Source organism: Coregonus lavaretus (genome assembly GCF_964263955.1).
Source record: "Coregonus lavaretus genome assembly, chromosome: 23".
NCBI classification, from domain to species: Eukaryota; Metazoa; Chordata; class Actinopteri; order Salmoniformes; family Salmonidae; genus Coregonus; species Coregonus lavaretus.
In genome coordinates this window covers 27,036,672-27,063,938 of record NC_140010.1, presented here as the reverse complement: position 1 = coordinate 27,063,938, position 27,267 = coordinate 27,036,672, and the positions used below count along the sequence as shown (strand labels likewise).

At 45.0% G+C, this 27,267-nt stretch overlaps 1 protein-coding gene across 3 annotated transcripts in view; it reads left to right on the top strand.

Annotated features, from left to right (window-relative positions):
- Positions 1 to 27,267, top strand: part of LOC311099124 (disco-interacting protein 2 homolog C) — a 249,690-nt gene that overhangs the window by 149,176 nt on the left and 73,247 nt on the right. The window contains exons 2-5 of one of the 3 annotated variants that reach the window (XM_084139778.1): positions 1,612 to 1,683; positions 8,793 to 8,903; positions 12,519 to 12,647; positions 19,320 to 19,526. In XM_084139778.1, the coding sequence (XP_083995904.1) occupies positions 1,612 to 1,683; positions 8,793 to 8,903; positions 12,519 to 12,647; positions 19,320 to 19,526 (519 nt within the window). Of the gene's footprint in view, positions 1 to 1,611; positions 1,690 to 8,792; positions 8,904 to 12,518; positions 12,672 to 19,319; positions 19,536 to 27,267 lie in introns of all 3 variants that reach the window. The other 2 variants (XM_084139777.1, XM_084139776.1) reach the window with 2 other exon arrangements.

Below are 27,267 nucleotides of genomic sequence, written 5' to 3'. Positions count from 1 at the left end.
CTTCACCATCTGGCAGTCCGACAGACGAATCTGGGTTTGGTGGATGCCAGGAAAACGCTACCTGCCTGAATGCATAGTGCCAACTGTAAAGTTTGGTGGAGGAGGAATATTGGTCTGGGGCTGTTTTTCATGGTTCGGGCTAGGCCCCTTAGTTCTAGTGAAGGGAAATCTTAATGCTAAAGCATACAATGACATTCTAGACGATTCTGTGCTTCTAACTTTGTGGCAACAGTTTGGGGAAGGCTCTTTCCTGTTTGAGCATGACAATTCCCCCGTGCACAAAGCGAGGTCCATACAGAAATGGTTTGTTGAGATCGGTGTGGAAGAACTTGACTGGCCTGCTCAGAGCCCTGACCTCAACCCCATCGAACACCTTTTTTGATGAATTGGAACGCCAACTGCGAGCCAGGCCTAATCGCCTAACATCAGTGTCCGACCTCACTAATGCTCTTGTGGCTGAATGGAAGCAGGTCCCTGCAGCAATGTTCCAACATCTAATGGAAAGCCTTCCCAGAAGAGTGGATGCTGTTATAGCAGCAAAGGGGGGACCAACTCCATATTAATGCCCATGATATTGGAATGAGATGTTCGACGAGCAGGTGTCCACATACTTTTGGCCATGTGGTGTATTATTGTTATTGACAGTTCTGTTATTTTAATGTATTGCTGATTTCATGAACAGACCTGGGTACTACTGAGCTTTCTAATGGACATTACTGCTTTTACTATGAGTATAAAGTTGCCTTTATGCACCTATATTAATGTAACCCTTCCAGTTGAAATCGTATGCTCTGCATCTTCAATGCCTGAAGTGTTTGAATGTCCGTCTTGTTGCTGCTTGGATTGTCTATCAGCCATGTTGTCATCAATGTTGTGTCCATCAGTGTCATCAATGCTCTATTGTGGTTGGTTGATGAGCTAAATGTCCAGGTTGCCTCCTTCCTTCCTCATCTCACTGCCAGACTGTTGCTGCTCATTCCTTATCCACTCCGGTCATTGAGTTCAATCAAAGTGGATTTGCCAAACCTGCCAACAACACGCACACACACCCACAAGCATGCATGTAGGCACACACACACTCACATCTGCTTCCCCTGCTCTGAGAGCTACAGACAGCTGGTTAGAGAAGCCAGATTCTGTGACTAGCGTCCGAGCCCTCTGCCCTTCCACGCCCCTCTGTCCCCCAGCCTCTCCTTATTACCTGTGAGGGCACCAGGCCTTGGTGAGTAATACACACTGGCAGATGGGGCTCTGTCTTATTCATCACTGACACTTACTACAGTCACTCCAACCCACACTTCTCTCCTTTCTTGTTCCTCCCTCCCTCGTTCTATCTCTGTCGCTTCCTGTTTGTCCAACCTAGCGCTAAACACCCATCTTCAGTATAAAAAAGGACAACGCGTATCAGCGATCAACCAACCAGCTTAACCTGTTGAATACTGTCATCTGCTGAAGTCATGGATAGTGTGGTCTGGTAGCAGTGATACTGTAGCAGCATGCAGATCTCTGAATAGGCCTAAGAGCCCTAGAGAAGTAGATACAATGTTAAGGTTCTATTATTCTATATCCTTCCGTTTCACTAACGGTAGTTTTCCTCTCCTCCTTTGGCAGGTGACATCACACAGAAAGGCTATGAAAAGAAGAGGTCCAAATTAATTGGGGCCTTCCTCCCTCAGGCACCAGGTAAAGGTAAATACCCCTCCAATTAAAACAATTATAATGTCTGTCTCAACTGATCTGGAAAGAGGGATATGGATTCTGGAGTAGAGTTCTGAAATAATATGGATTCTGGAGTAGAGGTCTTTTGTTTTGTAATAGACTGCATACCTCAAACCCAAAGCTTGTTGTCTAACACAATAGTCATCTCAGATTCTCTGCCCTCCCAAGTCACTGGGTATATATAGGTTCAAGACTAGTGGGGGAAATGACTGATTCATTCTTATTAGTCTAAATATACAAAGGCCTAACTCTTGCTTATGTACAGTATGTTAATCATGGTTAGACCTAACTAATATAATCTCACAGACCTAGTCTAATGAATAATGTTCTCACTATTAGGTCTTGAAAGCTATAGAACGACAGAGGAACAGTAGATTTTACATTCCCTCACTTTTCAATTTGTTTTATTCATTCATTTTCCATTTCGTCCCATTAGCACCAAATTAGGCATAACGTAACTGTAATGGATGTGTAGGTTGCAGTTCCGCTTAGCTATAACCCTCTATCTCATGTCTGTGATGTTCTACAACAGGGCTATCAAAGTTCTGATATCCAAGCGGACATTTTGAAAAATAAATCAGGTCAGAAGAAATGCTCATTGTTGACCCAGAAGACACCAATGACAAAGCTCTTTTGTGCTCACAGAGGACTGTATAACAATGGCCCCAACATCTAATATTTTCAAATGATAGTGAGGATCTGTGTCCCAAATGGTACCTTATTCTCTATATAGTGCGCTACAAAAGTAGTTTTACCTTTATTTAACTAGGCAAGTCAGTTAAGAACAAATTCTTATTTACAATGACGGCCTACACCGGCCAAACCCGGACGACGCTGGGCCAATTGTGCGCCGCCCTATGAGACTCCCAATCACGGCCGGTTGTGATACAACCTGGAATCGAACCAGTGAAGTGACACCTCAAGCACTGAGATGCAGTGCCTTAGACCACTGCGCCACTCGGGAGCCCACTATAAAGGGAATAGGGTTCCATTAGGGATGCAGTCTGCGTTATATTCCATCAGACGGCAGGTCACCAAAGGCCCCAGGACACATGTTTGACACCCCTGTTCTACCAAGACATTGACTAATGAAAAATTAACTATATGCCATTGGAGGCAATCTTCATAGCTTTTTTCAAATTCCCTGACTAGTGCTATAAAAGCAGTACAATTGTAAGTACAGTATGCCTTTACTGAGGGGTTTTTTGTGTGTGTGTGTTGGGGAACATTTGTCTCAAATACATATTTTAACTGCCCATACACTGAATCTATTGAATCCAAGTGAATCTAGGCCACTTGGCATGAACCGTAAGCAGGTATGGCAGCAGACAGCCTAGATGAGGTGTGTGTGTGTGTGTGTGTGTGTGTGTGTGTGTGTGTGTGTGTGTGTGTGTGTGTGTGTGTAATTGAATATCATGCCATATGGTGTCTACAGTGCCATGGAGCCTTCAGATATGAGAAAGCCCCTCGTTATTCTCTGTGATACAACAGTGTTTCAGTTATTTATGTCTTTAAGGCAGACTATGTTATAGTTTTAGGAGGATACATTCAATCTACCTCACACTAATGTTATTACTTAAATCCCATTGAACATAATAAGTCGAACACACAGAATTTACTGAATGGTTGCCTCCCAAATGGCACAATGTCCCTGGTCAAAAGTAGTGCGCTTAGTAGAGAGTAAGGTGCCATTTGGGACGTATGCTATGTCTGAAACTAGCCAAGTGTGTAAAATAACTTGCTAGTCTAAAAGGTGCCCCCATGTCCACTCATTGTGCCTGTAAAGAGACATGCATAATGAACATGAGGTCCTCCTTTACACACAACCTCCTGTAGCTCGTCACATTATGGCCCTCTGAACACAAGACCTGCCCAGTTAAGTTTTGTATTATAGTGCAGTAAAATCTCTCATCCAAAATGGAGCCACTCCATTCCTCGCAAGCCTACTGCTGTCGGTGGATGTCAAACTGTTCTAAGCTGCGTCCCGAATGGCCCCATAGGCTCTAGTCAAAAGTATTATCGGGAATGGGGTGCCATTTTAGAGACAGGCAGATCTGTCCATTACTCAATTTTGAGATGCTCTGTAGCACTGTATAGCATTGCTGTGTGTGAGCCTTCCTCCCAGGCTCTCTCCCAGCCCTATTCACCCTCTACGGGGTGGCTGCTGAAAACCAATCGTATTACAGAAATATAATGTGCCGTTAAAATGTCATGGCCGGGGCGAGACAGTGCCAGACATGTAAAGTGCCTTACTATAATAATAATAATCTAAGGGTAATATATTCAAGCACCATCACAGGGCTTAATTTGGCGGTGGGTGTACGGTCGGTCTGAAATGGCTCCCAGATGAAATGGCTCCTTCACCACCCTCTTACCAACTGTTACTCAGGAATCTAATAACCACTTGTACACTCTGCTGGCTACCACTGCAGAACCATTAGAAAGGTCAGTGGAGTGTCATGAGAATGCCTGGTCTGTGACTAGGGTTGCAAAATTCCGGTAACTTTCCCAAAGTTCCTAGGTTCTCTAGAAATCCCGGTTGGAAGTTTTGCAATCCTAGTCGGTCCTCACATGGGGCCAGGTATTCTCATCAAGTAAATAAAAGGCTGAGACAGCAGACAGTTATGCCAGTAGTGTGATGGTTGTTTCCTCTGAGTCTCTAGCCCAGTGCACCACAGTGAGTCTGAGAAGTCTGAGCACATACATGAAACAGATACTGTACTGGTCTCAAGTGGAAATCTATTGATTGGGAAGTGGAGGTCCAGGACAAACAGACTTTACTGTAAGTGGTTTGTAAGATAATACATTCATCAGTGGATTCCCCACAACTAGGTTAAATTAGGAACTCCATATTAATGCTCATGAGATGTTCGATGAGCAGGTGTCCACAAACCTTTGAACATGTAGTGTATAAGGTGCTTTGAGCTCTCCTAGCTGTACCATTGAGGAACTAGCGCAAGGACACTTGCAGTTGTTTCATTTGGATCACAACCCTGCATCCCCGCCATCACACAATTACTGATGTTTATGCAACCCAAAAACGGTCCATTATAAATTGCAATCTGGGTCAGGTGGGCATAATTTGAAAGCTTATTCTATTGCCAACATGACTAGCTAAATTATAAAATACAATCTTAGTGTTAGGCTTTGAAGGCAATTCAGAGAAACAGATCGTTATTATGGTGTGCATAGAAAGGAGTCATGAGTGCATTCAGATGCGTGTTCCAAGGCAAATGTTCTTCAAAATAGACAAAGATAGGCTCGTTCTGTTCAGAACAACCCAGGGTATGACGCCATGTCATCTAGTAACTGTACATCAAACATAGTGATCATAAACGTTGACACTGTATATGACATTAGTATTATGATATGGAAATGGGAAGTGCATGTTTGGACTCACGGGTGTTTGGCTTGCTTGTATGACATCAAAGTGGTATTTATTATAATCCTCAAGGTCTCATCTTTTAAAACGCATCAAGTCCTCATAATTTACAGCATTTCCCTCACTCAGTCAACAAAAATGTGCAAAAGTTGCCCAATTAGCGAGAGAGATGAGGGCAACTTCTTGTCGCGCGCGGTGATCAAGTTCAGAAAGGGTCAAAATCCATACAAAGCTGTGAAGCGGAGACCCTGAGCTCTGACATGTATAGCATGTTACTGCACAGCCACTTGCGTTCCAATTCAGGCGCTTTTCAGACCCCTTGACTTATTCCAGATTTTGTTACATTACAGCCTTATTCTAAAATTGATCAATCTACACACAATACCCCATAATGATAAAACAAACACAGGTTTTTGGACATTTTTAGCCAATTTATATTTATTAAATAAAACGGAAATATTACATTTACATCAGTATTCAGACCCTTTACTCAGTACTTTGTTGAAAGCGATTACAGCATCGAGTCTTCTTTGGTATGATGCTACAAGCTTGGCACTCCTGTATCCTCTCAAGCTCTGTCAGGTTGGATGGGGAGCATTGCTGCACAGCTATTGTCAGGTCTCTCCAGAGATGTTAGATAGGGTTGATGTCCGGGATCTGGCTGGGCCACTCAAGGACATTCAGAGACTTGTCCCGAAGCCACTCCTGCATTGTCTTGGCTGTGTGCTTAGGGTCGTTGTCCCTTTGGAAGGTGAACCTTCGCCCCAGTCTGAGGTCCTGAGCGCTCTGGAGCAGGTTTTCATCAAGGATCTCTCTGTACTTTGCTCCGTTCATCTTTCCCTCGATCCTGACTAGTCTCCCAGTCCCTGCCGCTGAAAAACATCCCCACAGCATGATGCTGCCACCACCATGCTTCACCGTAGGGATGGTGCCAGGTTTCCTCCAGACGTGACTCTTGGCATTCAGGCCAAAGCGTTCAATCTTCTTTAGGTGCCTTTTGGCAAACTCCAAGTGGACTGTCATGTTCCTTTTACTGAGGGGCTTCCGTCTGGCCACTCTACCATAAAGGCCTCTTGCTGGAGTGCTGCAGAGATGGTTGACCTTCTGGAAGGTTCTCCCATCTCTACAGAGGAACTCTAGAGCTCTGTCAGAGTGACCATCGGGTTCTTGGTCACCTTCCTGACCAAGGACCTTCTCCCCCGATTGCTCAGTTTGGCCAGGCGGCCAGCTCTAGGAAGAGTCTTGGTGGTTCCAAACTTCTTCCATTTAAGAATGATGGAGGCCACTGTGTTCTTGGGGACCTTCAATGCTGCAAAAAAAAATTGGTACCCTTCCCCAGATCTGTGCCTCGACACAATCCTGTCTCTGAGCTCTACGGACAATTCCTTCGACCTCATGGCTTGGTTTTTGCTCTGACATGCACTGTCAACTGTCAACACCTTATATAGACAGGTGTGTACCTTTCCAAATCATGTCCAATCAATTGAATTTACCACAGGTGGACTCCTATCAAGTTGTAGAAACATCTCAAGAATGATCAATGGAAACAGGATGCATCTGAGCTGATAGCAAAGGGTCTGAATACTTATGTAAATAAGGTATTTCTGTTTTTTATTTTTAATAAATTAGCAAAAATGTCTACAAACCTGTTTTTGCTTCGTCATTATGGGGTATTGTGTGTAGATTGCTGAGATATTTTTATTTATTTAATCCATTTTAGAATAAGGCTGTAACGTAACAAAATGTGGAAAAAGTCAAGCGGTCTGAATACTTTCCGAAGGAACTGTATGGGTACAACTGTAAAGGGCTACTATGCACTTACTATAGTATTTTATTTATTTATGGGAAAACGTGTTTTTTATTACGTTGAACATGTGCTCTTTATGATAACGTTAAAATAGGTGAAATAATGTGTGTTTTTCACTACGTTAATTGGTGGAACGACCCTGTTAATGCATGTGCATTGCCATTTAGAACACCAGCAACAACCTTTCTCTATCTAGCCTCGACTCAGGCCATTCCAGGTTTACTAAGTGATGCCTGGCAGTGCAAGACTATCTAAACCATTGAGATCTATATAGTGCAGCTTGAAAAAGCGCTGTCTTCACTCAGTATCTCTGTGTACTACAGGTAGCTCTAATTCAAACCCTATTATAGGTGACTCCCCTAAGGGAGTCTTTGTCTTTGAGAAATTCTTCAGGCTAAAATTTCGGACCTTAAAACACATTCAGAAATCTTTACCAATCTATGTATGTTGTTACTATTGAGGTCACGGACTCCTCCATCGAGCCTCTTATTGAATTTAGCATATTTCCCTGTGAAAGGCGGACAGGAACAGAAGAGACTGAGGTTGATTTCCTTTAAGGTGTGCGTGTGTATGTGGATGAGTGTTCTCTGTGCTTGTCAATCTGCAATAGGAAGGGGGAATGGGATCATCAATCTATCAAACGTCTCAGTGATAAACCAATGGTCATTATAGCAGAGCAGAAAGTGATCCGCTTTTTGAGGCACTTACCTAGACTATTACAAATGGCTGCATTGCTGAAGCTCATGCTTAGAGCTTTGATTATTGTGGTCCTCTGTAGCTCAGCTGGTAGAGCACGGCGCTTGTAACGCCAAGGTAGTGGGTTCGATCCCCGGGACCACCCATACACGAAAAATGTATGCACGCATGACTGTAAGTCGCTTTGGATAAAAGCGTCTGCTAAATGGCATATTATTTATTATTATTATTATTATTTCATTGTTTCTTTGTTGTGTTGGGCAGTAATGAAGACAATGGAGATTTAGTCGAAAGCCATTGTAGCATCAGTCATAGAGCACTAGCTTTGTGTTGTCTAGCTAGCAGACTGTCTGCAACAGTAGAATAATAGTAAACAGTTGTTTGTGAGAGTTATTGTAACTGTTGTGTGTATAGGATTTACCCTGAAAATCGTCTCATCCAGAGAGCGACCTTGTTGAGGTTCAGGGGCTGATTGCCACTATGCTGTAATTGACAATGAGAGGCTAGGTGCATCCCAAATGGCATCTTATTCCCTATATAGTGCACTACTTTTGACCAGAGCCCATAGGCTCTGCTCAAAAGTAGTGTACTATGTAGGGAATATGATTCCATTTGGGATGCAGATTGACAGGGTGAGTGACCCAGTCCCCTGATGGATTTAATAGGAAACAGGGTTAATTGAGGGGACCCTCCGTTTAAATGGAGCGTAACAATACCTTGCCAGACAGACTGGAATAATAGCCAATAATGTCCATGGATGTCTTAGAGTTTGGTGAAATAAAGTTGATGTGCCTGCCAGAATAAATAATACCGATACTCAGTTTAACCATGTAGATGCAGACTGTATAATGAATTATTTTCCCTCTATTTTTCATCAATCTATTCATGTTATCCTTATACTGTACAGTACACCACTATATGCTCATAATATCATCTATAATAGGCTAGTATCTGCCATGCAAAAAAGAAAGAGAAACCCCTGTGCACAGCAGTGTGTTTAGATCCAGGTGCTGGTTTTGGCAGGAACAACTAGTATCCATGTGTAAAAACAGCATACTAGAGTCTGCTGTGTTCTGTCTGTAGCGCCCATGGGAAAGGCCTCTGTAATCTAGTACCAGTTGCTGTGGTGATGGTGGTCAGGCCAGGCTGTGCTGTAGGTAACTCTGTCTTCCTCTTCTTCCCCCCCAGGGATGGACCCCTCTGTGCCCCACGAGAGGAGAACCCCCGTCACCCCCGGCTCCTCCTCTCGCTACCACCGCCGCCGCTCCTCTGGCTCCCGGGACGAACGCTACAGATCAGGTAGGACAACGACACCTTTCAACTTCACACAAAGAAACTCCAAACAGTATTTTTATCAACTTCCTCTTACCGCCAAGAGTTGCTGAATTTCCTCTTCACTTCAGTTTGCATCTTGGTTGGAAAGCGAGGTAGTGGCAGTTAATTTCCCTCAACCCAAACAGTAGCACAATCCTCAAAATCATGTTATACAGTTTGTAGTTCTAGTCAGTTACTATAGGACAGTATAGGAACACTAATGGAGCACTGCATTTTTACCACTAAATAAAATGTCCAGGTTTGCGGTAACATAATTAGCAAAAGCTTTGTTTTTGTTAATCTCACTCTTAATACTAATAGCATAAAAACAAGCTCAACACCTTTTTATTTACCCCTTAATGCTGTTTAATGTTTATCACTCTTATTTATTGTATACCAATGAACCACTTATGCTATTACCAGCTCAACAGCTTGCTTCATTAGTAGTCACCTCCCCCTCCCCCTCTCTCTCGCAGACAAATGGCTCTGCTTCAACACAGCAGCCACAGATTCTGGCACCGCGCTCCAGCCTCGTCTTAGAAACACATTGTCTGTGTCTCAAATGGCACCCTAATCCTTATATAGTGCACTACTATTGACCAGAGCTCTGCTACACATTATGTAGACAATAGGATGCCATGTGGAACACACATTTACAGGACTAGCTTTGCAACAGTCCTAGCTGTAGTCCAGTTGGCAACCACGGCTACAGTCTGTAGTAACAACAACTGCCAAGCACAGATAGAAAACCTGAATTTGATTTACTGGTGTGACACAATACCTATTGTAACATGCCAGTACTATAGTCTATAAAAGCTGAATCATGGGTTGTGTTGAATCATGGGTTGTGTTGAATCATGGGTTGTGTTGAATCATGGGTTGTGTTGAATCATGGGTTGTGTTGTGTTTTACCAGTGCTTAGCCTTACATTTTACATTTTAGTCATTTAGCAGACACTCTTATCCAGAGCGACTTACATTTAGTGAGTGCATACATTTTCATACAGGCCCCCCGTGGGAAACGAACCCACAACCCTGGTGTTGCAAGCGCCATGCTCTACCAACTGAACTACACAGGACCTTACCGTACACACTGCTATTGATGCTCTTAATTTTTTCATCTGTAATAGCCTATTATAGGGCTGAACACAATGATCTCACATTAAGCCCCAGTTGTCTGAGGACATTATTGGGACATTATTCAGACCCAGCCATAGAGGGAGCAGCCAATAGACACAGAGGTCCCTAAAATACAGCCCTATAAAAACAGGATTAATGTTGAATTAAAGAATACCTGACAACCACCAAGGCTTTGCATGCATCCCAAATGGCACCCTATTACCTATATAGTGCACTCGTTGTGACTTTTGACCAGAGCCCTATGTGCTCAAAGTAGTGCACTATAAAGGGAATAGGGTGCCATTTGGGATGCAAATATAGCCTGTTCTCAATGGCCATTACGAAACAGAGCCACTAAAGCATCATGACATAAAGGGCGTAGGTTACTGGCAATTGTTTTTCCTCACTAAAACCAAGCTCGCTCTTTGGTAAGATTAGTTGACATAGTGTGAGATGTTGTCTTGCTTTTTGTGAGCAGCCAACAGAGGTGGAGTCCCCAGTGTAGAAGAGGAACTACCACTTTAAGAGGAGCAGCAGTGAACAATTTAGCTTTTTACTGTACATACACTGTGGATCTTCTGAAGTCGTTTTTCATCAATGTTCAGAGTGATGGTTACATCCCAATCTTCCATGCTTTTTAAAAAGAGTGGCTACAGGCATGTAATTGTTGTTCTTAGATGATATGTTGTTAGATTATTTTTAGCCAGTTTCCCGGACACAGAACGGTTTCCCGGTCTAGTGCTAGACTAAAAGTAATTTTCAATGGAGATTGTCTATTGAAAGTGTTAATTAGTCCAAGACTAGGCTTAATCTGTGTCTGGGAAACTGGCCCATAGTGTTCAGTAAAATATAGCATGTGCATTACACATCCTAGATCTGAGTGAATGAAATAATCTTATTAAATACTTTTTTCTTTACATAGTTGAATGTGCTGACAACAAAATCACACAAAAATTATCAATGGAAATCAAATGTATCAACCCATGGAGGTCTGGATTTGGAGTCACCCTCAAAATTAAAGTGGAAAACCACACTACAGGCTGATCCAACTTTGATGTAATGTCCTTAAAACAAGTCAAAATGAGGCTCAGTAGTGTGTGTGGCCTCCACGTGCCTGTATGACCTCCCTACAACGCCTGGGCATGCTCCTGATGAGGTGGCGGATGGTCTCCTGAGGGATCTCCTCCCAGACCTGGACTAAAGCATCCGCCAACTCCTGGACAGTCTGTGGTGCAGCGTGGCGTTGGTGGATGGAGCGAGACATGATGTCCCAGATGTGCTCAATTGGATTCAGGTCTGGGGAACGGGCGGGCCAGTCCATAGCATCAATGCCTTCCTCTTGCAGGAACTGCTGACACACTCCAGCCACATGAGGTCTAGCATTGTCTTGCATTAGGAGGAACCCAGGGCCAACCGCACCAGCATATGGTCTCACAAGGGGTCTGAGGATCTCATCTCGGTACCTAATGGCAGTCAGGCTACCTCTGGCAAGCACATGGAGGGCTGTGCGGCCCCCCCAAAGAAATGCCACCCCACACCATGACTGACCCACCGCCAAACCGGTCATGTTGGAGGATGTTGCAGGCAGCAGAACGTTCTCCACAGCGTTTCCAGACTCAGTGTGAACCTGCTTTCATCTATGAAGAGCACAGGGCGCCAGTGGCGAATTTGCCAATCTTGGTGTTCTCTGGCAAATGCCAAACGTCCTGCACGGTGTTGGGCTGTAAGCACAACCCCCACCTGTGGATGTCGGGCCCTCATACCACCCTCATGGAGTCTGTTTCTGACCGTTTGAGCAGACACATGCACATTTGTGGCCTGCTGGAGGTCATTTTGCAGGGCTCTGGCAGTGCTCCTCCTGCTCCTCCTTGCACAAAGGCGGAGGTAGCAGTCCTGCTGCTGGGTTGTTGCCCTCCTACGGCCTCCTCCACATCTCCTGATGTACTGGCCTGTCTCCTGGTAGCGCCTCCATGCTTTGGACACTAAGCTGACAGACACAGCAAACCTTCTTGGCACAGCTCGCATTGATGTGCCATCCTGGATGAGCTGCACTACCTGAGCCACTTGTGTGGGTTGTAGACTCCGTCTCATACTACCACTAGAGTGAAAGCACTGCCAGCATTCAAAAGTCACCAAAACATCAGCCAGGAAGCATAGGAACTGAGAAGTGGTCTGTGGTCACCAACTGCAAAACCAGTCCTTTATTGGGGGTGTCTTGCTAATTGCCTATAATTTCCACCTGTTGTCTATTCCATTTGCACAACAGCATGTGAAATGTATTGTCAATCAGTGTTGCTTCCTAAGTGGACAGTTTGATTTCACAGAAGTGTGATTGACTTGGAGTTACATTGTGTTGTTTAAGTGTTCCTTTAATTTTTTTGAGCAGTGTAGTTACGTTTCACTTGCGTGTTCCCAGAATAAAGATGAAATCTGTGAGTTTGTGGCCTTACAACATGTCCGTCCTACCCTGTGTGTGTTGCAGATGTCCACACAGAGGCTGTGCAGGCAGCTCTGGCCAAACAGAAGGAGCGTGGTAAGATGGCAGTACCCATGCCCTCCAAACGCCGCTCCCTGGTCGTGCAGTCCTCCATGGATGCCTACACTCCCCCAGGTGAGGAACATATAGGACACCAAGGTAATGTCATAGCTGCCTGGGACTACTTCACTGTGTGTGTGTGTGTGTGTGTGTGTGTGTGTGTGTGTGCGCACGCTTGAATATGGGTGTAGGGTTGAATGGCGGGAACCCGGTTACTGGGATTTACCGCCCAAAACCACTCCCCTTTCCCGGGATAAATAACTATGAGAAACGGGTAAATTACAATAAATGATATGAACAGCAAGGCGTGAAAGGAAACTTTTAAAATGTATGCATTGTCTAAATCTGGCTTCTCTACGGCCTTAGCTCAGGGTGGTGACAGACAGCCCATCTCAGTATGGAGCGCAGTTCACAATACATGTAGACCTATCATCTCATCATGGTAACTTTTTCCCCCTTGTGACAGGTAGGCCTGCATTTGCTGCCGCATATTCTATGCTACAGAAATATAAAGATCGAATGCACATCTAATTTACCCATCTCCATCTGGCTTTCGGGGGTCACCTTGTTTTTTAATTGTAAAGATTTTGTTTTTATTGCAGCTCCCGAGTTTTAAAACAGCCTATCACTCGAATATCGTTGCGTTAAATCAGTGAACGGGCGAGCACTTTGTCTTTCTCTCTCTCTCTCCATCAACTCCATTCAAATTTCATCCAAAATAGATAATAATCCTGTTCTAGATTGATACTGTATACTATATATAGATGTCCTAGCCTACCTCTTTCAGGTAATGAATTAAATGCAGTATTAGCCTTATATTTAGCTAATGAATGATGTGTTATGCTTAATAAGCTTCTAACTTAAAGCCTCTATCTCTTGTGCAATACGCCAGCACGTGTGCGCCGCTGGCCTCTCCTTAAAAAACGCTCCTTAGCTCTTGGAGTCCCATGCAGGAAAAGCTAGAATAGAATAGCTTGTTGGACATACATTTTTTGTTGCATTTCTTATACCAATAGTATTTTACCAAATAGGGCTATCTTCTGTATACCCCCCCTACCTTGTCACAACAAAACTGATTGGCTCAAATGCATTAAGAAGGAAATAAATTAACTTTTAAGATGGCACACCTGTTAATTGAAATGAATTCCATGTGACTACCTCATGAAGCTGGTTGAGAGAATGCCAAGAGTGTGCAAAGCTGTCATTAAGGCAAAGGGTGGCTATATGAAGAATCTCAAATATAAAATATATATTGATTTGTTTAACACTTGAATCACATGTTCTCTTCTGCTTTATCATCATAATACATTATAATACAAAACAGTACAGTAATACAGTTCACACTCAACAAAATTAGTTTAGTTTATTTACCCAAGAGAGCATATAGCTAGCTATGTCTATGGGCTTTTATGTTTTTCTGTCGTGCGTAATGTGCATTAGCCTATATCATATGTATTGGATAATGTCACAATCATTTGGACTTTATTGGGCTTGGGCTCATTAAATGTCTTTAATGTACATCTTTAAACTGAATTTTCATGCTGATCAAAGCTATAATCAAATCCAGACATATTTATATGCTTCATAATGCTTTTACATTTACGTCATTTAGCAGACGCTCTTATCCAGAGCGACTTACAAATTGGTGCATTCAACTTATGATAGCCAGTGGGACAACCACTTTATTATTTTTTGATTGGGGGGGGGGGGGGGTAGAAGGATTACTTTATACTATTCCAGGTATTCCTTAAAGAGGTAGGGTTTCAAGTGTCTCCGGAAGGTGGTCAGTGACTCCGCTGTCGTGGGGGAGCTTGTTCCACCATTGGGGTGCCAGAGAAGCAAATAGCTTTGACTGGGCTGAGCAGGAACTGTGCTTCCGTAGAGGTAGGGGAGCTAGCAGGCCAGAGGTGGATGAACGTAGTGCCCTCGTTTGGGTGTAGGGTCTGATCAGAACTTGAAGGTAAGGAGGTGCCGTTCCCCTCACAGCTCCGTAGGCAAGCACCATGGTCTTGTAGTAGATGCGAGCCTCAACTGGAAGCCAGTGGAGTGTGCGGAGGAGCGGGGTGACATGAGAGGGTGGCTTTTGAATGAGACTTCCGGTTTTGGGTGGGAAATACCGGGAAAAGTGATTTATTCTCGGGATGGAACATTTGTAAAAACCGGGAAAATATTCAACCTTAGTGTAGGGTGACATTGCCCCTGGAGGCTGATCTTGGATCAGTTTAGCATTTCCCCCACTAATGGTTAAGGTTAGGGTTGGGGAGGGAAAGCTGACTCCGGAGGCGTGAAAATGCCACCAGCCTGTCCCTGCCCCTCCTCCCCCCTCACTAACTCACTGATGCAGTGTCTCACCCATGTGTGTGTACATGTCATGTCTGTCAGTCAATTCAATCAGCCTGGGTTGGCAATGCATCCATTTATCACAAATATATGTTGTTGATATTATCAGAAGTTCCATTCCACAGTGTAAAAAACCCCATCTACATTATTTCTTGATTGGTTGTAATTACAACCGAATGAGTCAGTTTGAAAGAATGATTGGCGTTAAAGTATGATTATGTTGTCAATTGATAGTGTGAATATAAATAGTTTTTGGGGATAGTATCCATTAGAAACAGTACAATATGGCTACAACACAGCAATTTAAATATTCAGTATCCTAGTATTTTACCACTAGAATTGATGGCGCTCAAGAGACCGTTATAGATAAAACGTCCCCAGTCTGTCAATGACAGGAGCAGATGATTTGAAGGGCAGAAAGAAGCCAGTAATTGACATGGTGTCATAGATGACCGTGGGAGCAGTTAAGTCGCTCTGAAGCTGTTACTCATGCTAGCTAAAAACAGCCGATTGATGAGCAGCCATTTTGACCTTCTTCTATAGGATAGTTCTGATTGCCATCCATTTCAGTCACCTCTCTCAGACCCTTGGGTAACATAAGAGAGTTGAACCACAGACTTAGGCGCATCTCAAATGGCACCCTATTCTCTATAGTGCACAACTTTTGACGAGGGCCCATAAGACTAAAGTAGTGCGCTATATAGAGAATGGGGTGCTATTTGGGATTCTTATGCTCCATCACTATTATGCTCAGCTTATAGAAGGAGTAGAATGGTTAATAATACTAGCTAGCTGAAAGGTAGAGGTCATTTCTCCCTTTGCAATATCCCACTAACCAACATCTGTGCTGTCTGTGCGCTACATCACTAACAACAACAACGTGTTGATCACTTGTCATGTACTGCACTGTAGAGCTGTAAGAATGGAACAGCTAGAATATAACATGGCATGCCCCCACCCAGCCAGAGGTTTGTGGAGTAGACATTTTGAGTGAGTGAGTGAGTGAGAGAGAGATGTTTTAAGAAACCATTATCTCATTTGCGTTAGGGCTGAAGGCTGGGACCGAGGCTTCTACAGGGATTAATTTACTGAACACACACACCATGCAGGAAATCACGACAGGCACATTTTCAGATGATTCCAAATGAGCAGGCAGGCACAGTTTTTATATGGCAGTGCGAACAGCCCCTTGAGGGAGAACGAACAGTGACAAAGCACTCACGCCGTGTTCGTGCCTGGGAGGCTGGGGCATTCAGGGACAAGAGAGCCACTCACACACATCGTATCAAGCAAGGCAAGCAGCCTTATTCCATTGGAGCACACTATCCCTCCCCAGCATGCCAATGACAATTAGAATATGGACTCCTTGTCTTCTAGTCTGTCTTTCTAATTCATTAGTATCATGATTAGTATGACGCTTTTTTGTACATGTCTGTGTCCCAAGATGGGTCCCTATTCCCTATATAGTGCACTTCTTTTAACCAGCTCATCTCTGGGTAAAAGTAGTGCACTACATAGGGAATAGGGTACCATTTGTGTCTGTCTCAGGGCGCCATCTCCTGTGTGTATACATCACATTACAATGTTATTGGCTGTGACTGTTACTGAGGGACAAACAAAAAGGAAAGCAAATGCCTCTATTCCTACATCAGAGTGTGTGTGTGTACAGTAGCACACCAACCTTATCTCAGCAGCCTCAGAACTCAAAGCCTAATCAATTTAATTAACATTAAATTAGCACAGGACCTGCTACAAAGAGGTTTAAGATTTCGTCTATCATCGGAATCAAATACTGACGTCCAATACTGGATTAGGATTAGTTCGGAATGGTCACTAATCCAGCAACATGGATTGGTTTTCCCAAATAGGATGCCATATCGGATATATGCACTCACACACGCATGTGCACACTCCCATGTCCTTATACTGAGGTCCTCTGTTGATGTCTGGCTTCTTAGAATCATTACATGTGTTCAGGACCCCTAGAGGGCTTAGTCTTCAGGGGCTCATCAGAGACTTACTGTGTGTGTGTGTGTACGCTCGTGTGCACATCTGGGTGTGTGTGTGTGTGTGTGTGTGTAATATGATTAGGCGGTTGCCTGGCAGTAGTGTATTTTTGCCGTCGACAAGTGGTGCTGGCCCACTCTGCACGCAGCCTCTGAGAGGCTTTCCTGCCTTTCATTGCAATCTAGCACTGCTTGAGCTGCTGAGACTGTCACTCACAGAGACTGAAGAGGCCCAGACTAAAACAGTAAAAACTGGAGATGGCATTCAGAAATGGTGGCACTGTCGACAACGGTAGCCGATAGGTTAGTTCTGCACATGTTGTTATCCACATGCTATATTGGTCCACTGTAAAACAATGCACTTGAAGGATTCTCATTTCACCAACGAGGAACAGCCACAACAAAGCATCACTAAGAGCTGAGACCTGGAGGGCCAGTTGCAGCAGTTCCTTTTTAAGCGCAGCATGGCGGTGCGGCAGCTCTGATTGGTCCCCAGAGTGTTCAGCCCTTTCTGCCACACGACACGGCTGGTCTCTTATTTGTCCCAGTGCCAACAACGCAGGAGAGCCCAGGTGTGAACGGACTGACAGCTATCTCTGACACCTCCCTGACAACACCACCAGCCAGCCAATCAAAGAGTGCTGTACTACACACTGCTGGCCAATCAAATGTCAGGCTGTATCCCGGCCAATGGTGGGGCTGGACTGTGTTTGTGCGGGTAGGGTGGGCAGAAGGAGAGGGGAGGGAGAGAGGATGGAACCGTAGTGACCTGAAGGGTGTTGGAGCCGGTTTACACTGGAGGAGACCTCCCTTAGCCCAGCAAAGGTTACTGTCTCTCCCACTGCTGTCACTGGCAAAGACCGTGTGCCAGCCCCTCAGTATCAGAGAGAGGCTCACATAGACATACTGAGGACTAGACTAGATAACACATATTTTTTTCTCTAACATTTACTGGCCAAAAATACATTTATATTTTATGTTCACACATAAAACCTATTAAGTTAATGTAGGTGCTTTATGTTTTTTGCTGATTCTATTTTCCCAGAATTTATCACATTCAATGTTTATATTCAACATTTTGTCCATGCAGATTTGACATTTACTAGAAAAGGTCAACCGGTTCGAGGCTGCTGTATTGTAGTCTTACTTAAGTAGATGAGGTGCTAGGTACACACACACACACACACACACACACACACACACACACACTGAGAGAGAGCCAGGCCCATCCCTGTTGTTGATCTCTCTCAGTAGGTCACTCTGCAGTGCACCTGGATCTTAAATGGCTCGTCATGATCCAGCTTCTCTCCCTCTGTTTGTTCCGCTCATCTCTCCCCTGGCCCCGGCCCATGGCAGACAGCCCTGTCCTGTCACAGTATGCAAAATGCATGCAAAATAAAGTACACAAAACCCACTCCCTCATCCCCAGACTCAGCCACTATGACTGGCTAGGGTTGAAAAACATCCCTGAGTGGAGAGTAGTGATATTAGCGCTTAGTAGGATTGACAGTGTTTGGCTGAGAATATGTCTGTTGCAGTGGATTTGGGTGCATGGCAGTGAGTCAGCCTAATGATGTGAGGTGCTGGGGGCTGTGAGGGCTATAGGGGAAGGGCTCTTCCTGACTAACTCTGATGCAGTGGAAGGAAGCCTGTCTCCCCCTCAGTGTCAGGATCAGGTGTCTGTCAACTCTGATTTGCATGCGTTCTGTGGAGTGCACCTGTAGCCTATAGGTAGGGAGGAAGGTGTAGCCTCTACCAGGCTTTCACCTCACCTTCGGTATGAAAGCCTGTGGAAGTTCTTGTCAGAAATAGGCTTAAAGAAGATGGAGGGTATCCAAGCCATTTGCCCCTCCCAACAATTGGAATAGGCAGATTCAAACAGAGGCGGAGATTCGAAAACCGAAAGCCAATCATTTTCAATGGTGCCCATGTGGGGTAGTGTCATTACAACCAAATTATATATAAAAAACGTAATGAAAACAATTTGAGAGAATTAAATTTTCCCAAATATAGCATGCTAGCAATGCTAGCACCGTAAAGTAGCTTACTCTGGATAATTCTGAAGAGGGATGGAAGGGGTGTTTTTTTTTAAAATAGCTTCTACTCACAGCCCATCAGCCAGCACCCATACCCCGTCCCCAAGCTCTGGAGAACGTGAGAGAGGCCTGGAAGCTGATGCTAGTGGATGGGTTATGCTATGGGAGAAAGGACATCTCCTTAGGGCATAGACCGAGTTTTGTCTTTATTTGTTGTGCAAATGTCTGACATTGACAATGACATGCAGGTGTGTGTGTGTGCATATGTATGTTCATGTTTGTTCATGTGTGTTTCTACCTGCTGTCGTAGACCCCCTCTCTCTAATTCCCCTCTCCCTCTCTGCTCTTCTCCCCCCTCTCTCCAGACACGTCATCGGGCTCAGAAGGCGAGGGCTCCATGCATGGTGAAGGCACACCAACCTCCAGCCAGGGCAGCATCAACATGGAGAACTGGATCAGCCGGGCCATCCACGGCTCCACCACCTCCTCCACAACCTCCTCCTCCTCCACTCAGAGTGGAGGGAGCGGGGCGGCCAGCCGGCTAGCAGATGTCATGGGTCAGACGCACCTCGGTAAGTCAGGTAAACAAACCCACCCTTCAACAATAACCAACGTACCTACTTATATCTTACTTGCTTGGCTTGCGAAAGTATTTACCCCCCTTGACATTTTTCCTATTTTGTTGCCTTACAACCTGGAATTAAAATGGATTTTTTGGGGGTTTGTATCATTTGATTTACACAACATGCCTACCACTTTGAAGATGCAAAATATATATATTTGTGAAACAAACAAGAAATAAGACAATAAAACAGAAAACTTGAGTGTGCATAACTATTCACCCCCCCAAAGTCAATACTTTGTAGAGCCACCTTTTACAGCAATTACAGCTGCAAGTCTCTTGGGGTATGTCTCTATAAGCTTGGCACATCTAGCCTCTGGTATTTTTGCCCATTCTTCAAGGCAACACTGCTCCAGCTCCTTCAAGTTGGATGGGTTCCGCTGGTGTACAGCAATCTTTAAGTCATACCACAGATTCTGAATTGGATTGAGGTCTGGGCTTTGACTAGGCCATTCCAAGACATTTAAATGTTTCCCCTTAAACCACTCAAGTGTTGCTTTAGCAGTATGCTTAGGGTCATTGTCCTGCTGGAAGGTGAACCTCTGTCCCAGTCTCAAATCTCTGGAAGACTGAAACAGGTTTCCCTCAAGAATTTCCCTGTATTTAGCGCCATCCATCATTCCTTCAATTCTGACCAGTTTCCCAGTCCCTGCCGATGAAAAACATCCCCACAGCATGATTGTGTTCTCGGGGTGATGAGAGGTGTTGGGTTTGCGCCAGACATAGCATTTTCCTTGATGGCCAAAAAGCTTAGTCTCATCTGACCAGAGTACCTTCTTCCATGTGTTTGGGGAGTCTCCCACATGCCTTTTGGCGAACACCAAACATGTTTGATTATTTCTTTCTTTAAGCAATGGCTTTTTTCTGGCCACTCTTCCGTAAAGCCCAGCTCTGTGGAGTGTACGATTTAAAGTGGTCCTATGGACAGATCCTTCAGGGTTATCTTTGGTCTCTTTGTTGCCTCTGATTAATGCTCTCCTTGCCTGGTCTGTGAGTTTTGGTGGGCGGCCCTCTCTTGGCAGGTTTGTTGTGGTGCCATATTCTTTCCACTTTTTTATAATGGATTTAATGGTGCTCCGTGGGATGTTCAAAGTTTCTGATATTTTTTTATAACCCTGATCTGTACTTCTCCACAACTTTGTCCCTGACCTGTTTGGAGAGCTCCTTGGTCTTCATGGTGCCGCTTGCCATGTGGTGCCCCTTGCTATGTGGTGTTGCAGACTCTGGGGACTTTCAGAACAGGTGTATATATACTGAGATCATGTGACACTTAGATTGCACACAGGTGGACTTTATTTAACTAATTATGTGACTTCTGAAGGTTATTGGTTGCACCAGATCTTATTTAGGGGCTTCATAGCAAAGGGGGTGAATACATATGCACGCACCAGTTATTTTTTTCATTTCACTTCACCAATTAGGACTATTTTTGTATGTCCATTACATGAAATCCAAATAAAAATCCATTTCAATTACAGATTGTAATGCAACAAAATAGGAAAAACGCCAAGGGGGATGAATACTTTTGCAAGGCACTGTACCTCTGTGTGTTTTGATTTACCTACCTCTGTTGTTGACTTTCTAACTCCACACCCCCAGGTGGTGTGTGTGTGTGTGTGTGTTTGCTGCTGCTGTCACCCCTCACCCATCCTGTACCTCCCTTTAATGTTTCAACCCCTAAGGCATGCAGCCCAAACAAAACACTAGCCTGCACTTTCAGTGTTACTTTCTATTACTTGCATGCAACCCTCAACCCCCTGACAAAGATTTCCTTCTAGACCCTAGACTTAAAGTTAATCCCCTAGGGTAGTTGTATAATAATTGATGTTGTAGCCTATTTACTTGATGTCGTAACTCATTTACGCCCTATGTAGATAAACTCTATAAACAAATATATTATAATAAAAAGACAGACTGGAGGGCTATCACCATGAATTACCACTGTTGTCTGTGTAAACTGTTCCAGTGGCTAGTCTATTTTCATGCTGCTTACACAGTTTGAATGCCACCAGAGACAAAGCACAGACAGACAGGCCCCCCGCCAGGTGGACAGAGCTAGTAGACAGTTCTAGGAGACAGACCATCATAGCTGTTTGGCCCTATTATGATCTAGAAATGGCAAACTGTGGGAGCTCCCTGTAGACACTAAAGCTCTATACACTTTAGAGAGGCATATCTTTTGACCAGAGCTTGTTGTAGATCCATTCATACCAACAAGGTAGCTCAGTTGATAGAGCATGGCGTTTGCAACGCCAGGGTTGTGGGTTCGATTCCCACGGGGGGCCAGTATAAAAAAATAAAAAAATATGTATTCACTAACTGTAAGTCGCTCTGGATAAGAGCGTCTGCTAAATGACTAAAATGTAAATGTAACAAGCACATGAGTAACTTTCTTACTAGTCCTTGGTGTTCAGAGGTGTTTCCATGACAATCAGCTTATACACATAGCTGTTTTGTTGTCGCAACATAGCATGATGTGTGTGTGTCACAGACTGACTGGCTGTAGTGTATTCTAGTCCTGCACTCTCTCGGCTAGGTGTGTTATTGAAGAGGAGGATATCCTTTCCCGTGTGTGTGTGTGAAGGTTACGACTGTTTTCCTCTTCGCTCCCGTTTGAGGACAAAACAAACCAGCTCCCAAGTGTATGTGTGCTGGCTTTTTAAAAGGCTGAAGGAAAACCATTTTCCATCTTCCGTTCATCTCCCTCCCTTCCTCCTCCCTCCCATCAGTGTGGTTCTGCCTGCCTGTGTAGATAAGTTGCTTATCCATGGCTACGTCCCAAATGGCACCCTATTCCCTATATAGTTCACTACTTTTGACCAGAACCCTATGGGCCCTGGTCAAAAGTAGTGCACTATAAATGGAATAGGGGACCATTTGGGATGCATACCGTATTTTCCCTCCCTCCATATCGCTGATGCCTCTTTTGCTGAGAGATCCTGCAGAGAGGCCTTCCTCCATCTGGGTACAGTAGTGACTTGGTTTGGCTCTGTGTGGTTGCCGTAGTCTGGATTTAAGGTTCTGGTTTTCCCCTCCTCCTCCTCCTCACATGCAGGGCCCATTGCTCACCTCTCTCTGAAGAGGAAAACTAGGAAGGTTCCGGGCCCTCCGGTCCCAGTCACAGTAGAGAATGGGAACTCAGGTCCAGGTCCTGTGGTGCGCCGGTCCTGTGAGTTTGGATCAGGTGGATCAGAGCTCGTCTGGCAACAGCCCCCCCTGGAGAAGCAGGGTCAGTATCCTACTATCCCAGACCACTGTGCGGTGGTGCAGTCAGCGCCCCCCTGCCTTCACCTCCCTGCCCTGCCCTAGCCCCCTATTTGCTTTGTGATGATCAAGTGTGGCGTTCATTGGCAAAGTGGTATGTCCCTTGCTCTTACTACAGTTGTGTGAAAAGACGAGAGATAGAAGAAGAGAAGTGATGCTAACCCATGGATAGCTTTGGCTAATGAGTGCTGTGATCGCATGAAGCAGTGTGTTTATGCTTTCATGCTTGTGAATGAGAGCCAAGATGCTGATGGAAAATCCCCCCCAAAATTACAGGAAAACGTTAAGGTCTGGAAAGTAGTATATTCGCCAAAAATGGCACCCTATTTCCTATATAGTGTTCTACTTGTGATCTGGGCCGGTAGGGTTCTGGTCAAAAGTGGTGCATATGTAGGGAATAGGGTGCTATTTGGGACACAACCAGTGTGTGTGGCCAATTCTTTTTTTGCTTTCATGGCTGTGAAATATTTGTTTTAATGGTGAGAAATATATGTATTTGTTTGCTTGGCAAGATAAGAGACGGAATGTGTTCTAGAATGCTTTTCATCTTTGAAACAAAGCAGATTGATGGTTGCTTCAGTTACGTGGAGGTGGTGCTTGCTGCAAAATGTGTTCTCTGTCTGCTCTTAGACACTTCTCTGCCCTCCCAATCTTTCACATTGATACAGAAATGAATATTGGGTAGGGTACACTTTACATCTGAACTTTAGGCAGGTGCCACATTGTTTTAAGTAGTCTGTTTAAAATGCCCTGTGCAAGTTACTTTTTGGTGCCAAAACTCTGCTGGATGCTTAAAGAATCCACTGAACCAGCATCGAAGAATGCTTTGATTGAACCCATCTGTTATCCCATCAGTCACTATTCTGCAGGGAGAGTGAATTAGTGAAATGAGTTGTTTCTCTGTTTATATCCAACGACTAGAGAAAAGAAAGGAATCCCCCAGGTGGAAGTAGATGAATGTTCTGAAATAAAAGGCTTGGTCCAGACTCTAATCAACTATTAGTTAACATCTGAGAACACCACAGAAACCATTAACACCATTCTGGAAAGATTCCCATTCCTAATGAAATCAAGTTTTGCAGTTTATTGTTGCGTTCCTGGATAACTACAGTACATTGTATGATGCAACTATCCCTGCGTTGCTAGATACAGGATGGCAACGCGGCCTATGTGACGACCCATAGGGATTCCATTGCAGTACAGTGTGTCCCTCTGCCCCTGCCGAGGTGTAGTCTAGCTGTGGCTGGATTCCCTATATCTCATTAGTATTCCTCTAGGTGTTGTGCTGTAAAGGAGAGATTCATCAAATCAAATCAAATATTATTAGTCACATGCTTCATAGACAACAGGTGTAGACTAACAGTGAAATGCTTACTTACGGGTCCTTTTCCAACAAGGCAGAATGAAAGATGAGGTAAAAAATAAAATGCAAATACAAATAGTGACAGTGAATAACGAGTAAAAATAACATGGCTATATATAGGGAGTAGAAAATAACATGGCTATATACAGGGTGTACCAGTACCGAGTCGATGTGCAGGGTACGAGGTAATTGAGGTAGCTATGTACTCTTCCTTTGACATCACCTGGTATAGAGGACCTGGATGGCAGGGAGCTCGGCCCCAGTGATGTACTGGGCCATACGCACTACCCTCTGTAGCGCCTTGCATACGGATGCCAAGCAGTTGCCATACCAAGCGGTGATGCAGCCAGTCAAGATGCTCCCGATGGTACAGCTGTAAAACTTTGTGAGGATCTGAGGGCCCATGCCAAATCTTTTCAGCCTCCTGAGGGGGAAGAGGCGTTGGCGTGCCGTCTTCACGACTGTGTTGGTGTGTTTGGACCATGATAGATCCTTAGTGATGTGGACACCGAGGAACTTGAAGCTCTCGACCCGCTCCTCTACAGCCCCGTCGATATGAATGGGGTTGTGCTTGGCGCTCCGTTTCCTGTAGTCCACAATCAGCTCCTTTGTCTTACTGACGTTGAGGGGGATCAGGCCCTCATCGTTGTCAGGGATCAGGCCTACCGCCGTCGTGTCGTCTGCAAACTTAATGATGTTGTTGGTGTCGTGCAGTCGTGGGTGAACAGGGAGTACAGGAGGGGACTAAGCATGCACTCCTGAGGGGCCCTCATGTTGAGGGTCAGCAAGGCTGATGTGATGAGCTTTGAGGCACTATGGTGTTGAACGCTGAGCTGTAGTCAATTAACTCCATTCTCATGTAGGTGTTCCTTTTGTGATGGTAGGAAAGGACAGTGTGGAGTGCAATAGAGATTGCATCATCTGTGGATCTGTTGGGGTGGTATGCGAATTGGAGTGGGTCCAGGGTTTCTGGGATGATGGTGTTGATGTGAGCCATGACCAGCATTTCATGGCTACAGATGTGAGTGCTACGGGGCGATAGTCATTTGGACAGGTTACCTTGGCGTTCTTGGGCACATGGACTATGGTCATATTGTCATGATCATTCAAGGACTATGACTGCATGATCTAGCAGGATCATTCAGTCATGTCACAGATCATCTTTATAGATTCTGCTAAGGTCTATTGAAGCCCCCTGGACTTGGGGTGAGTGCCAAATGGCACAAATTTTGGGACACATACTTAGTCTCTCGCCAGCATACATTCTGGCCTGCTTAGTGGCCAGTGTCTATGTACTCAGCCACAGGTAAACATCTGTCTCTTTCGCTCTCTGTCTCTCTCGCTCTGTCTCTCTCGCTCTCTGTCTCTCTCGCTCTCTGTCTCTCTCGCTCTCTGTCTCTCTCGCTCTCTGTCTCTCTCGCTCTCTGTCTCTCTCGCTCTCTCTCTCTCTCGCTCTCTATCTCTCTCGCTCTCTGTCTCTCTCGCTCTCTCTCGCTCTGTCTCTCTCGCTCTCTCTCGCTCTGTCTCTCTCGCTCTCTCTCGCTCTGTCTCTCTCGCTCTCTCTCGCTCTGTCGCTCTCTCTCTCACTCTCTCTTGCTCTCTCTCGCTCTCTGTCTCTCTCGCTCTCTGTCTCTTTCTCTCGCTCTCTCTCGCTCTCTTGCTCTCTGTCTCTCTCGCTCTCTGTCTCTCTCGCTCTCTCTCGCTCTCTCTCGCTCTCTGTCGCTCTCTCTTGCTCTCTCTCGCTCTCTGTCTCTCTCGCTCTCTGTCTCTCTCGCTCTCTGTCTCTCTCGCTCTCTGTCTCTTTCTCTCGCTCTCTCTCGCTCTCTGTCTCTCTTGCTCTCTGTCTCTCTCGCTCTCTGTCTCTCTTGCTCTCTGTCTCTCTCGCTCTCTGTCTCTCTCGCTCTCTGTCTCTCTGTGTCTCTCTTGCTCTCTGTCTCTCTGTGTCTCTCTCGCTCTCTGTCTCTCTGTGTCTCTCTCGCTCTCTGTCTCTCTCGCTCTCTCTCTCTCGCTCTCTATCTCTCTCGCTCTCTGTCTCTCTCGCTCTCTCTCGCTCTGTCTCTCTCGCTCTCTCTCGCTCTGTCTCTCTCGCTCTGTCTCTCTCGCTCTGTCTCTCTCGCTCTCTCTCGCTCTCTCTCGCTCTCTGTCGCTCTCTCTCTCGCTCTCTCTTGCTCTCTCTCGCTCTCTGTCTCTCTCGCTCTCTGTCTCTTTCTCTCGCTCTCTCTCGCTCTCTGTCTCTCTTGCTCTCTGTCTCTCTCGCTCTCTGTCTCTCTCGCTCTCTGTCTCTCTGTGTCTCTCTCGCTCTCTGTCTCTCTGTGTCTCTCTCGCTCTCTGTCTCTCTGTGTCTCTCTTGCTCTCTGTCTCTCTGTGTCTCTCTTGCTCTCTCTCGCTCTGTCGCTGTCTCTCTCTCGCTCTGGCTATGTCGCTCTCGCTCTGCTCTGTAGGCATTAGGAATATGACTTTCTCGCACGTTAGCACCATGTGTTGAAGTTATTATTAATAATATAATTATTTATTTTATTATTTATTAGCCTTTTCGCCGGTTACATAAGCAGCTACTGGCTTATTCTAGGGAGTGGGGGAGGGAGGGAGAGAGAGAGAAGGAAAGAGGCTGAGAGAGCGACTAAGTGGGGGCGGCAGTGATGTTGTCCTTGGTCTGACATTGTCAATGTGAGTCTTGTTTAATCTAGTGGGGTCTGGAGCTCTCCACCTATCCCATGTATCTATTTATCTAACCTCACACTGGTCTCAAATGGCACCCTATTCCCTATTTTGTGCACTACTTTTGACCAGGGCGCATAGGACTCTGGTCAAAAGTAGTGCACTATATAAGGAATAGGGTGCCATATGGGACACAGACTATAAATAGTGGAAGGTGAGATGATCGTGTGATTCTATGTTCATAAATCTGTAGATGCGAAAATCAGTTTTGGGAAGCTCTTGTTCTATAGGCCTATATAGGGATATTAAACGTTCATGATGAATTGTCACTGAAAAGAAGATTACCCATAGCAGATAGTATGATGGTCTGAACGATATTGCTCTGACTTCCATCTGGTTACTGGCT